This window comes from Tribolium castaneum, chromosome 7 (assembly GCF_031307605.1).
Source record: "Tribolium castaneum strain GA2 chromosome 7, icTriCast1.1, whole genome shotgun sequence".
Lineage (NCBI taxonomy): Eukaryota > Metazoa > Arthropoda > Insecta > Coleoptera > Tenebrionidae > Tribolium > Tribolium castaneum.
In genome coordinates, this window is record NC_087400.1 from 5,170,000 (window position 1) to 5,185,006 (window position 15,007).

The following is a 15,007-nucleotide window of genomic DNA, read 5'->3' on the forward strand; positions in this document are numbered from 1 at the left end:
TCGAGCTCATTGAACATCAGTCATGATCGCTAGACTGAATACAAATCACAAAAGAAAAATCTAGATTTTTGCAAAAATTAATTAAATCTGTCAGAGTCAGATGCGTGGCTCATTCATCATTCCGGACGATTATTTCTAGTACACAAGATTTCTTACCGTTGTGAAACTAACGAGATGGATTTAAGTTGCAAACTTTCAAAAAGCTTCCGAGCTTAAGAGGAAGCGGACGAATACTGAGAAAGCACGCTTTAAGCACGAGATTACAGCGCAAGCTCTGGATGACTGTGACGTGACTGTTAAAGTTAATGCCAGTTGAACAAATTAAATTAAGTAAACAAATACAAAAAGTGAGTTAATGCTTTATGTCTCAAAAAGCTCGGGTAAATATTGCGTTACCTGTTGAGTTAATTGCTCTACAAGGGAACGGTTTCCGATAACGTTAATAGTTGCATGTTTCAAGCAGGTTTAAAGCAAACTCTTTCTAAATTGAATTTTGTAAACAAAACTTTACAGTGTTCGTTTTAAACACGACAGTTTGAACGTGTTGTGCTCTAATTATGTTTTGTTAATTGTTTGTTCTAATGACAACACGTAAAACTAGTAAACTAAATTAATTCTAATAATGGGCGAGTTTTCCTAAAAGGAAGCCTTTTGAAGTTTCAAATAGCTTAGTTTAAGTCAACAGAGCCAATTTCTGAAATAAAATTTATGGAAAAAAGAAGGTAAATGGAGTTAAGTGTTAAAAGAAACGTTTAGGATATGCAGGCTTAACTGATATTTTTGAGTAAAATTTTTTTGAATTTTTAATTTTTACTTAAATATTTTATGGGGCTAACGACTTTTTCACAGAGATTTATCACAAAACTATATTTAAACACCGCTTGGTCCAAGATGAGACAAAAATAAAAAAATTTTTGCAGCTACCTAATAGTAATTATTTAATTCATCAATTAATTAGTTTTAATTTCATCTAATTGTAGGAAAAAACTTAAAAAATTTACAGACATAGGGAAAACTACCAGCTATTTAATACCAAACGCCGATTTTTGTGAAAGCAATAATTTTTTTTGAGACTCATCACTCTGTGCGTTATATATTTTTTATAACTTTACTATTTTTACAACTAATACTAAAATACACTTTGAAAAATACGCTTATTTTTTATTAATTTATTTAATTAATTTACATCTTAATTGATTTGTAAATAAAATTAAAATAATTTAATTAATTTTACTATCCCGGCGCATCCACCAAAAATGTTACACATAATTTTTTTATATTTACTAATTCTAGGGCTACAAATTTAAACTAAAATAAAGTTATTTAAAATATTATATAATTAAATAAATTATTGTGAGTCTACCAAGATATATTCTTGTTATTTTATTTCAAAATTTATTAACTATACATAATTCAGCGCTTTATCATATACTTCTGAATATATATGATTGTATTCAAAATTTTTCTACAATTTCTTAATAAAAATGAGAAAATTAAGCTATGTTTAAATGTTATTTTGTGTAAAAAAGTACCGTAATATAAAGAAAAAATGTATTAATTAAGAAATAGACGTAATTCTGGTGTTAGCAGCACATTTACCAATTTTTTTAATTAAAACATTGTTTAAACATCATTGTTTGCACTGTTGCATTGTTTGCACTAAAAATCATAATTATGATTATAAAGAAAGAAAAAAACTTTGGTAAAAAAATTTACATGAAAAAAAAATAATGTATAAAGTACTTAACAACTAAAAATAATTTTTGTGTCACTTTTATTATTTGAAGTACAAGTTGATTCAAAAGTCTCACACCATTTCTCAGGTAATAAAAATTTATTTGAGCTTTATTTACGAAATATTGCTTTTTAAGGTTAAATTTTTAAGTTAAATTTTGAGAACTTCTGCTCAAATTGTTTGGAATTTAATTATCGGAATCGACAATTTTTACAACATTAACCACATAATAATGTCTTATGAAGTTCCAAACATTTAAGCAATACTAAAAAAAAATTAAAAAAAACTTATTACGAATTAAAAATCAAGTTATAAAAAATTTGACTTTATTTTTAGGCTTAACTGAACGTCTTTTATTACACTACAAAAGTTAGGTCGACACTTTTGAAATAGTTTGTATAGTATAAAATAACAAAAATTATTGTTACCTAAATTAAATTGATTTGCCCGGCGCATCCACCAAAATTGCAACATTAGTATCAAAATAATTTTAATAAAATATTGTGTTTATCTATTAAATTACGTTCCAAATATGTTGATATCAGTTTAATTGGGTGTTTGCGTTTAGCCCCTCATTACATTGCTCCACTTTATTCAAGCCAACTTTATCCTCACGACTTTGACCAACTTTACTTTTTGTCATTTAAGAACACTTCAACTTTAGAATAAATTAGGAAAATTTAATTACCAATTGAAAGTATTGTAAGCCTTTCACAACTTTAAATACCGTGCTTAGGAAAATATTAAAAGTAAAACTTTTGTCATATTTTCACATCCTTGCATCCGATCTGACGATATTTTTTAGCTTTTACGGCCCACACCTGTCAAAACTCACTTTATCGCCTTTCGTATAAAAACGCAGTTAAAAGTTGAAACTGATTAAAGTCGGTGATTTAAGGGTGAACGGAGACAAAGCGGACGACAAAATTTGATCGAGCTGGAGATAATACTCTTGTATGAAATAAGATTACTTTTCCGGTCCCAAATTTTCATTTAGCAAATCGTAAATTGTCATTACGTCTCTCAGCAAATGTGAAATGTTGGACAAGTTTCGACAGCCAAATTAAATTTATTTAAATGAAATTTTTTGCCCTGAAAAAACATTTCTTATTTTTTTTTACAGACGAATATTAACCAAAAAAGTAATGTCGCGTTATTCACTTTAACACGTTTTATTTGTTGGAAAGGTTTCCCAAGTTCTGTTATAAAAACACAATACAATTATTTTTAGCCTTGTGTAACTTACTTATTTTCGCTTAGTCTTGATGATTTACTGCATTGGTGCAATAAAAATTGCGGTATTATTTTATACAGGTTAACAGTTTCCTTTAAAATTCGAGTCCAAACACAATGTTTGCTCCTATTTTACGATTCGTCGCTACAAAAATAAATACAACACACCAAGTGCATACGGATTATTTTCTTGAACCAATATAAATAACTTGCCATATTTGTAAAAGTTATAAAAGTCATTAGCTTTATTAAAACGTGTGCTTTTCAATTCGTGCATGACTTTCAGGCCCAATTACTTTCTGGAAAGTTTCCCAAATCGTTTTAAACTTGAAAGTCGGGGTTACGAAAGGCCATCGAGTTGACCTTGCCATGTTTTTCCGATAATTTGCATTATTATTGGTAAAACAGACGACTTCCAATCGGGCAACAAAAACACAAAAGTATTTGCTTTACCGATAATTGCTTTCAATCGAGAAAGAATGTTGGAATTTTATTAGCCGCTTGCAATAAAAGTGGTAATGGGAGAATACGAACAAATTGGGTTCAGTGATTGAAAAGTGTCTTGTTTACGCTGAAGACAGAACTGTATTGCTTGTTTTGCTTGGTTTACTACTTGTGGCAGATTACTATTATTATTTAGAAAAAATAAAAATAATTAGCTTGGGGGATAAAATTAATTAATTTGAAAAGTTGTTCTTTCAATATTTGTTCAATCAAATCATAACGTAATTTGTTGGTGAGTAAATGTTTTGTTAAGTTTTAATTAAATATTGCTTCATTATTAGTTTTTACACAAAAATATACAAAGCAGAGATCTATGTGTGTTTTGGGAAGGAATTGGTTGTTACATCATCAAAGCTCGTTACAGGAATCTACTTTATTTCTCTCTTTAATAAACGAGGGCGTTGCAGCATCAAAAATTTCAAATCCTGTAGGTACATTAACAAATAATGTTCAAATAAATATATACCTAATTTTGTTTTTTAAATTTTACTGCTTTTTATACATAGTTTTATATATATACATAGTTTTTATATATACATAGTTTTTTTAAAGGCACCCCCTGTATATTTGTACATATTAAAATTTGCACTTTTTAGGCTTTATAAATCAGTTTAGTTTTTGCAATATACATTAACCGTTTATAAATTATTAAATTTTTTCTACAATTTAGTGCGTCTGCAGGCACATTATTAAATAATCGCAATGTCCTTGGTTTTTGGGATATCAAGTTGGGACTTCGTCCGTAGGTAAACAAATGTGTGAGGTATCTTTTGGTGACAAGACCATACATTTGCATTGTAGCATCACCTTGCTGTGACACATTCATTTTGGTAAACTTTGAAGGACCATAACTTAATTTTTTTTAATAGCACCCTCTGTATTTTATTACTAATTATTATTCAGCGTCTCATTTTACATTTTTTTGCATCTTTAGTTTTTTTCCAAACGTTGATAATTATGGAAATAATTCGGTTTTTCTGAAAAATGCACATAAAAAATCTTAGATACTAATATAGCGTGCCATGAAAAACAATAGATTTTGACATACTAATGTCAAAATGGCATTTATAGTACGTCACGTTTTGGGTTTATTGTGAAAATAAATTTTTTGCATAAAATGCATACCTAGCAATATCATCTAGACATAAATTTTAATAAAATTTTGACAAAAAATTATTAAATAAAAGTAACAGAAATTTACAAGGAGAAATAAAAAAGTAAAAAACCTGAATCAACAGCGATAAAGTAATACATTGCTCAATTCTTTTTTAAAATTCACCGCTTCTAATGTGACATGATCCATTCTACCAAAAGCTTTTATAATTCTTTCTTGCATATTTTCTCTGGTAGTGCCGTCATTTTTTTCATTTTTATTTAATTATTTAATGATTTCTCGTCAAAATTAAAGTTTATATCTCGATGAGATTTGTATGCATTTTTCATGAAAAATTAATTTTCACAACAAAATCAAAACGTCACAAAAACGCAAGTCTGATGTTGTTATGTCAGAATTTATTGTTTTACATGGCACACTACGTTGGTACCCAAGAGAAAGATTTTATGTGCATTTTTCAGAAAAATCGAGTTATCTCCGAAACTATCAACATCTGGAAAAAAATTTAAAGGTAAAAAAAAATTAAAATAAGATGAATAATACTATAATAATACAGGGAGTCCTATTTAAAAAAATCAAGTTATGGTCCTTTAAAGTTTACCAAAATAAATGTGTCACAGCATGGTAATATTAGAATGCAAATGGAAAGTCTTGTCGCCAAAAGATACCCCAGACAGTTGTTTACACACAGACAAAATCCCTACTCAATATCTCGAAAACCAAGCCCACTGCGATTTTTTAATTATGTGCTTACAGACGCACAAAATTGTAGAAAAAATTAATAACTTTTGAATGGTTAAAGCAAATTGGAAAAACTAAACTGATTTATAAAGCTAATAACCTGCACATTTAAATATGTACAAATATACAGAAGATACCGTTTAAAAAAACTATGTTGAAAGCAGCACTATAAAAATGAAACACCCTGTATAAAGCAAAATAATTTTAGGACGTATACGTTGACTTCCTATTTGCAGTGCCATTTGATTTATTTCGATATCTTTGACAGTTTAGGTGCAATCGATAACGCCCATATCAATAAATCACCCTGTATATGTAAGTCTAAAAGTCTTTCTAAATTTTTGAATTTCTTGAAACTAAAAATATTTACTATGACCCAAGTATTGGTGGAAGGAATACCAATAATTAATAAAAGACTTTTTTAACAAATAGACTTTTTATTTATTCGTTTTACAAATATGTAGGAAAGGTACAGAAAGTCTTATAATTTAAGGACAAGTCTCACATTTAAATCAGTGGTTTCCATCAATTCAGTAATACATTTTAAAAAAATAAAAAGGTACAGAAATGTCTGATTTATTACCGAATAATTATTTTCAAATTGAAATCAACATTTTACGTCAAGTTTTTTTAAGTCACAGCACAGTTAACATTGAACATAAGAATTGTATTTTTAATTCGTTTTACAAATATGTGGAAAAGGTACAGAATAAACCGGAGAACAAATTTCACAGTAAATTAACAGTTACCAGCAAGTTTTTATGGTCACAGGTCACAGCACATTAAGAATTTGAAATAACGTTAAAACATTCAATTTCCTAAAAACACAATTTTAATAAAACTTGCCCTTTTTATCAAATTAAAAATTTTACCCAAATATTTTTAATACTCGTACAAATCAAATCAAAACCGCTTCAACGCCCACTTAAAAATTAAGTACACACCAAACAGAGATACGAATCACAGATACACACTGAGATCAGACAGTTCCGGAATAGTTTCTAATCGCTTCAAGCGATTCGCTGTGCGCTAGGTGATATCTTCGTTGATCTCTTCCATGTATTTGACCAAATCCGAGCTGCTGTGTTCCCTTTCCTCCACGTCCTGGAGGCTCGAATTGCTGATAGTGTGGCCGCTGTCGACACTCTCCTGTCTAAAAAACTTCACTGGACGTTTCTGTGGGCCGAGGACGCGCAAAATCCGGAATTTGTCGCTCCTTTGAGCGGGTTTTGATTCACTCGAGACCGTGGACTGGAGGGTTTTGCACTCGCTTATTGTCGAGGAGTCTTGCTTTATTTTGTTGCAGCCGAGGAAATTGTAAGGGCGGTGGCTGAGACCGCTTTTGAGGTGGAGTTCTTCTTTGGTGTGGCTGTCGACTGAGTCTGAAGCTTGGCGGTTAAGTGGTGGACAGCGGCTTAACACCAAGTAGGTTTGGGATGGACGGGCGCCGTCGCGACGCCAGAAATCGGACAAAGTTTTCTGGAAAATATTTATTTATACCAAGATTTTTTTTATTAAAATATTTAAAAATTAAAGTTACATAATTAGAAAAATGCTGTTAAAAGCTGTAATTATTTTTTTTTAATTAATTTAATTAATTTAATTTTTTTAATTAAAAAAACAATTTAAAAAAATTTGTAAATAAACTAATAATACCTGAAAAAAATATTCAGAAATAATTTTGTGATTTGTTCTTATTTTACTTAAAAAACAATAAAAGTAAGTAGCTGTTTTTGCATATTTCTTATTTTTGAAAAATAAAAGAATTAAAAAATTTTTTAAAAGTTGAATAAATTAAAATTAAAAAATAGCACAGTGTTTTTTATTTTTGCATCTAAAAGACCTTTGAATTGTCTATCTAAAAATAATATCAGTAAAGTGTCTTTTGCTAATTACTCAAAAGATATTAACTTTAAACATAAAAAAAGTCATCAAAAAAATGTAAATTTTTTTTAGAAAAAAACTTTTATTTGAAAAATGTACTAAAAAGTAAAAAATTATGTTTTTCTGTCAGGAGAGAATATTTTTCATAACAAATTAAAATTTACAAAAGCTTAGGCAACAGTGCTCAATTTAAAAAAAAATATTCTGTAATGCCATATTGTTATAACTTGTAACCGTTCCTAAAGCTTTTATAAACTTTGGAATCCTAATTTGTAAGGAAAAATATTCTCCTCTAATAGAAAAACATTATTTTTTACTTTTTAGTGCATCTTTTAAATAAAAGTTTTTTTCTAGAAAAACTTTTTTTATTTTTTTTTTATATTACTTTTTAGTTTTTACTTATTCTAAACGATTTTTTCTCTGAGATTTAGTTTCGCCGTATTATTGTAACATCATTATTTTGCTGATATTTTGCTGATTAGTGCATCTTTTAAATAAAAGTTTTTTTTCTAAAAAAACTATTTTTTATTTTTTTTATTTATTACTTTTTAGTTTTTACTTATTCTAAACGTCTTTTTCTCTGAGATTTAATTGCGCCGTATTATTGTAACATCATTATTTTGCTGATTTGTGCAAACTTGTTTAGTGGTATGTGATAGAAAACAATTGTTAGCCTTGAAAGCACATCCTAATCTCTGTTCTGTGTCTATACTCTATCGTTCAGGACAAATAAATTAAAAAAAATAGCGACATTTGTTTGTAACGAAACGTAATGAAAATGATATTAACATATTTCCCAATGACCAACATACCGATAATGTTGGTATAAGTTACGGTATGTACACATCGAAAACCTATTTGTAAACGTAACTTAAAACTTCAAAACTTTATTTAACTACATAGGACTGCATTGTCACGCAGATTACGTAAGTATGCAAAATTTCAATTCATTAGGACAACGGAAACTCTTTCAAATTGGCTCCAAAAAAGTGAAACAGACAGACAGACCACAAAGCAAGTTAAATAATAATAATAGCTTTTAAAAATTATTAATTATTGATTCATTATTTGAAAAGTGAAATTTTTAGCCAATGGTCTCTTTAGTCTCATTCTTGAACCATTATTTATCATTTGTAAATAAAATTTTAATATTTATGGCAAATTTTTAAACAAAAAATCCGTGGTGAAGTTGCAATGGTTATGATACAAAAAAAACTATTTGTACAATAAATAAAATGCAAATATTTTTTTTAAATTTTTATATCGCCAAAAATAGCCAGTATTTTTGTCGTTCTTTTTCGCTACAATAAATCACTTTTTCTTCAATTTCCACGTTCTCATCTATTTTTCATACACGCGTCTCCAAACGAGACGTTTCGGTGATTCAGGAGGTGACCCAGACCAGACTAATGTTTTATTAATTAACTCGTTTGGACAGAAATTCTGAAATATAGCCCTCCCTCATTTAAGCCGTTGTTTGATAATTCACAGGACGCCTCAACGTCTCCCGCTTAATTCACATTTTGTCGTTTGTCTTGTTTTCTATTATACTATGTAAGCAATTTTCACGAGAAAACTGGCCAAAATAATGAGGTCGTAAGAGACTTGTCAACGGCCGAAAGTCCGTAATAAACAAAGAAAATTTTAAAATTGAGATAAAGAATGAAATTTTATTTGGTTTGGCTAAAGTTATCTCATTTTTTACACTTCCACCAAACATCTTTCGCGGCCTTTCAACATCTCATCTGAAATGTAAACATACACCGAATCATATATTTACATAATTCAATCTGAAGTTGCTCTGCACTCTACTTTATTTTCCAGTGAAACACAAAAATTAATAAATGCTTCCATTTGAAACTAAAACTAATTTTATACTCCTTTAACTTGGAAACAGGCTGAACAATAATAATTAAATCAGGCTTAACTCAACTTTGCACATTTAGATAATATCCAGGGAATCAAATCTGAATTTGAGACAAGTTTGGAGGAAAATCAGCCGAGAATAACTTAGTGAGCTTCGTGGATATTTAATAAAGCCTACGACTACAAAAATTCAAGTCAAGCATTTTATGTGATTTTTTTAAACTTCGTAAATTATTATTTTTAAAAGGTTTTATTTAACTTGCTTTGTTGTCTGTCTGTCTGTTTCATATTTTTGGAGCCAAATTTGAAAGGGTTCCCGTTGTCCCAACGAACTGAAATTTTGCATACTTACGTAATCTGCGTAACAATGCAATCCTATGTGGTTAAATACCCCCTAAAGCTTTAGGTACGATCATAAGTTATAACAAAACGCCATTACAAAATTACTTTTTTACATTGGGCACTGTTTCCGAAGCTTATAATTTTAAAATCATAATTTGTTAACAAAATACTCTTCTCTGATAGAAAATATTTATTTTTTACTTTTTACTGTAAGCTTTTTTAAAAAAAATTTTTTTATATTTTTCATTGTGCTTGAAACCCACTCACCTTGAATGCCTCGCGAAATTTATTCGACATAATATGATAAAGCACCGGATTAATGGTCGTAGAGAGAAAGTATAAAATTCCGGATGCGTGCATAAGCACCATATAGAGCTCGAAAGTCATCTCCTGCGCCTCCTTGGACGCGGTGGACAAATAAACAGCCATCAGTCTCTGCGCATGGAAAGGAGCCCAACAGATGAAGAAGGCCACCACCACTGCAACTGCAAACAAATATTGACCTTAACTTTGCATAAACTAAAATCGATCAAAAGTGGAACAAACAAAGAGAAGGAGAAACACAAACAGAACGCCAACAATATAATAGAAAAAAATCAGACAGCAATTTGTAAAGACGCTTCTCGTCTCAATAACAATCGGAGGATTGTTGCTTTACTTTGAGGTTTCACCCAATCAAATGTAAGCGACTTGTTTAGCTTTTACCAAATGTTTGATTTATTTAGTTCGGATAATGTAACACAGATGCATAAAACGTGAGGAATTGTAAATTAAAAAATCAATCAGAGTCAAGGTATGTGCGTAAATGTTTATTAAAAAAATCCGAGTATATTTAAAAAAACGCATATTTGCAGACTTCAAATAAAACAAAGTTGTACCTATTTAAAAATAACAGAACATGTGAAAAATGTAGTGTTTGAAATCACTATTTCCTTGAAGATAAAATACTTACACCTGTGACAATTTTTACATATTTCCTACATTCTCTCTTAATCAAACGATTAAGATTACATTTCATAAAATTGCTTACTTTTTTTTAACACGAAAATGAGTGTTAATTATTCTTAACGATTGTCTTAGTTGCTCTTTCATCAATTTATTATTATTATTATTATTATTATTATTATTATTATTATTATTATTATTATTATTATTATTATTATTATTATTAATTATTATTATTATTATTATTTACTTTTTAGTGCATCTTTTAAATAAAAGCGTTTTTTCCAAAAAAAAACATTTTTTAAATTTTTTTATCTATTGCATTTTAGTCATTACTTATTCTAAACATCTTTTTCACTAAGATTTAGTTTCGTCGTATTATTGTAACGCTATTTTTTTGCTGATTTGTGCAAACTTGTTTAGTGGTACGTGATAGAAAACAGCTGTTAGCATTGAAAACACATCCTAACCTCTGTTCTGTGTCTATACTCTATCGTCCAAGATAAATGAATTTAAAAAAATAGCGACATTTGTTTGTAACGAAACGTAATAAAAATGATTAAGTATTAATATATTTCCCAATGACCAACATACCGTTAATGATGGTATAAGTTACGGTATGTACACATCGAAAACTCATTGTAAACATAATGTAAAACTCCAAAACCCCATTTGACCCCTTTAGGGGGTATTTAACCACATAGGATTGCATTGTCTCGCAGATTACCTAAGTATGTAAAATTTCAATTCATTGGGACAACGAGAGCCCTTTCAAATTTGGCTCCAAAAAAATGAAACAGACAGACAGACAACAAAGCAAGTTAAATAAAAGTGAAAGCAGATATAGATTCTGCACGTTTAAATTTTCATATCCATAACTATTTTTTTAAGAAAGACTTTAATATGTAATTTGTGTCTGAAGTAATTAATTTAACTTAATTAACTTCACAATGTACAAGTCACGATCGTTGAAATCAGGTAGAAAATATAAAACCAAACACTGCTAGTTCTAACACAGATAATTAAACCAATTTTCAAATATTATTAAACAAACATGATTTACTCCTCTCGGTTACTATTTTCGTGCAAAAACAACCTGGTGCACAAATGGGAGTTGTAACTTATTTTTTAATGATTAAATCTTATCGATTTTTTCAAGCATTGTGTCAATTTATGTCACATTATTTCTAGTCTGTGAACATTAATTAACTGCCACTTCAATTTTGTAGCAATTTGTAGGTAAATTGACTACTTGTAACAATCATTCCCTTATTAAAAACTGTATTGTACAACTTGACCTAAATTTAGAAAATATAATCAAATTCCAAAAGCACTTCTATTGGAGATGTTTTATAGATGGTGGAATTTATACATCAATATGATTCCAGTTGTTAATGTATCGAGCTTTTTGATCGAGAAAAGTTCAAATTAGTTGTTAATGAGAGGTTTAAAATGATACAGTTGAACGGAATGTAAATTCACTTCCCGGAAACACAAATACGAACGCTTTTCCCTTAGAAATTTATTGTCGGTTGTTGAGTTTCTGACAATCTTAATTTTTCGGAAAGTTATTCGTGCACTGAGCTGCGTTATTTGCATCAATTAGGAATTTAGATGATGTTGGAGGGTTGAACAGATTGTTTACGATATTAAGTGAGAAAAGTTGATACTTTAATGAAACTATTTGTAACAATTTTCGCTAGCAGCAAAGTGGCTCTAATGCACTGTTTAGGCAGAATTATGGAGTTGCTGTTTATTCCGCAGAACCAAGCCGATTTGATTATTGCTATTTTCTAATCTGTATTGATTAATTCTAACTATAAATAGAGGACAAAACGAGATACAAAATCGCAGGATTATCAGAACCCAAAAAATAGTACGGCAGAGTAAATATACTGTAATTCACTAATTACTTGGAAAAAATGCAGAAATGTTAAACTCTAAATTTTTAACAGATTGAGAAAAACTGCCGACTAAAATTTTTACAAACAACTTAAAAAAAAATATATGAAAAATTTTAAATTTGCGTTAAAGTTCTGTAGAAGATAAAAATATAGTGACGCGGGCTTTTTTATAAAAAATTTAATTCTCTACAACTTTATTCCTCACATTTTTTTGTATCTTCTACCGTATTCCCAGCGTTTTGATCAATATGCAACAGTGTGCAGAAAACTATCGCTTAGAATCATCAGAACAAGAAAAATGTTCTGTCAAAGATAGAAATATGGTGACGCAGACTTTTTTTATAGAAAATTTAATTCTCTATAACTTTATTCCTCACACTTTTTTGTATCTTCTACCGTATTCTCAGCGATTTGATCAATATGCGACAGTGTGCAGAAAACTATCGCTTAGAATCATCAGAACAAGAAAAATGTTCTGTCAAAGATAGAAATATGGTGACGCGGGCTTTTTTATTGAAAATTTAATTCTCTACAACTTTGTTCCTCACACTTTTTTTGTATCTTCTACCGTATTCCCAGCGTTTTGATCAATATGCGACAGTGTGCAGAAAACTATCGCTTAGAACCATCAGAACAAGAAAAATGTTCTGTCAAAGATAGAAATATATTGACGCGGGCTTTTTTATAGAAAATTTAATTCTCTACAACTTTGTTCCTCACACTTTTTCGTATCTTCTTCCGTATTCCCAGAGTTTTGATCAATATGCGACAGTGTGCAGAGAACTATCGCTTAGAATCATCAGAACAAGAAAAATATTCTGTCAAAGATAGAAACACGGTGTCGCAGACTTTTTTATAGAAAATTTAATTCTCTACAATATTTTTCCTCACACTTTTTTGTATCTTCTACCGTACTCCCAGCGTTTAGATCAATTTGTGACAGTGTGCAGAGAACTATCGCTTAGAATTATCAGAACAAGAAAAATGTTCTGCCGAAGATAGAAATATGGTGTCGGGTATTCTCGGTTATTCCCGAGTGGAACCGAAATTAAAAATAAAGCCGTCTTAAGTCAGAACGCTACGATCAGTATGACGAAGTTGTTGTTTTATTTATTTTAACCTACAATTGAACCAGCTTCCAATTTTCGAAGAAATAAGGGCAGATTGCAAACAGGAAGCACCTACACCTGAGCAATCGCCTGAGGTTTCAACATTTTGGTCCTTCGTACCCAGGATTCGTTCTCATATCACAACGCAACTTCCCAAGGTTAGCCATTGCGTCGCCCGACCAGACACAACAAGCACAGGTCAGCACATTCCATTTTCCATTATGAATTCCTTTATTCTAAGATTTCCAAGTATTGTTTTAAACCTTTTATACCATTCATTTTAATTGCTTGAATACATGTTGTAAACTTACATAATGCCTCCGAAAAGAAATGCTCAATTGGAAATTTTCAATTTGCAAAGTAAGGCCGGATCTTTTGAAAGCCAACTAAATCATTTCGAAAATTATATTCGTTCAATCGATGATTCAAATGTGAATCATCAGTTAATTATACAACTTGAGCTGCGTATTTCTAACATTCAGTCATTATACGATAAATATGAAACGATATATAACGAATTAAAAAACTATGACGCAGCAACCTCTATCACGTCTTTAAATGATTTTGGAGACAGTTTTTATAACATTTTAGCAGCAGCTAAGAGCATTATCTCGACATTTGAGTCAAATAAACAAAATTTACCTCAATATTTACCTCAAGATGCAAACAACTCTTGTGGGGCTTTTAATGGCGCTTACGAAGAGCAAGTCAAATTAGCTAATTTAGATTTGCCCACCTTTGATGGCGATTACATGCAATGGGCAGGATTCAAGGACTCATTTACGACCTTGATCCACAACAGTAAACGAATAATTTCAAAAACGAATAAATTTCATTACTTAAAGTTAAGCCTAAAAGGTGCTGCCTTGAAGGTCATCGAAAATATGCAAGCAAACGACTCAAATTATGATATCGCATGGGACTTGTTGCATCAACGCTTTGATAATAAGCAATTAATCGTTAAAAGTCATTTGGACGCGATTTTTGAATTACCGACAGTTAATAAAGACTCATGCCAGTCTCTACGGGAACTGCATGATAATTTAAACAAAAATCTTAGAGCTCTCAAAAATTTGGGCCAACCCGTAGAATACTGGGATACTATAATTATACACATAATTCTCAATAAACTGGATTCAAATTCTAAACGCGCTTTTGCAGAATTTAAAAGACAGTGCGAATTTCCGACATTGGACGATTTAAATAACTTTATCAAAGATCGTTGTATTGTTTTAGAACAACTGAGTTCTAAGACTAAGGCAGAACAACCTGCTCAAATTAACAAACCAAAACGAACTCCACCATATCAAAACCATTATGCATATGCTAGTACGACAAATAACGACAATACCAATTCTGGCAAATCATGTCCTTTATGTAAGGCTGATCATTTTCTGCATTCATGCGACGAATTTTACAAAATGACTGTAATCGAGCGTTTCAACTTTGTAAGTGACACAAAATTGTGTAAAAATTGTTTTAACTCAGGTCATCGCACATCTCAATGCAAATCTGCGAGAGTATGTAAGCACTGCCGCAAAAAACATCATTCGTCAATTCATTTTGAGAAAACAGAACCACAAAATAACACTGTGGCCGCGGTTTCTTGCAAATCGTCTTCTCAGATTCT

The 15,007-nt window shown here is 30.1% G+C and overlaps 2 protein-coding genes across 7 annotated transcripts in view; both read right to left on the reverse strand.

The window, feature by feature from the left end:
• Positions 1–246, reverse strand: part of PKr-B (neuromedin-U receptor 2-like) — a 44,558-nt gene extending 44,312 nt beyond the window's left edge. For both annotated transcript variants that reach the window (XM_064357711.1, XM_064357712.1), the window contains exon 1: positions 157–246. The gene's annotated coding sequence lies outside the window, so the exon portion shown is untranslated. The remainder of the gene's footprint in view (positions 1–156) is intronic.
• Positions 247–5,777: 5,531 nt separating this feature from the next.
• The window catches only part of PKr-C (neuromedin-U receptor 2-like), a 31,538-nt gene continuing 22,308 nt past the window's right edge, over positions 5,778–15,007 (reverse strand). For 2 of the 5 annotated variants that reach the window (XM_015983945.2, XM_015983946.2), the window contains exons 4-5: positions 9,687–9,904; positions 5,778–6,806 (exon numbers count right to left, since the gene is read on the reverse strand). In XM_015983945.2, coding sequence (XP_015839431.1) covers positions 6,357–6,806; positions 9,687–9,904 — 668 coding nt within the window. In that variant the 3' untranslated portion in view covers positions 5,778–6,356. The remainder of the gene's footprint in view (positions 6,807–9,686; positions 9,905–15,007) is intronic. The other 3 variants (XM_963408.5, XM_015983944.2, NM_001303258.1) reach the window with 2 other exon arrangements.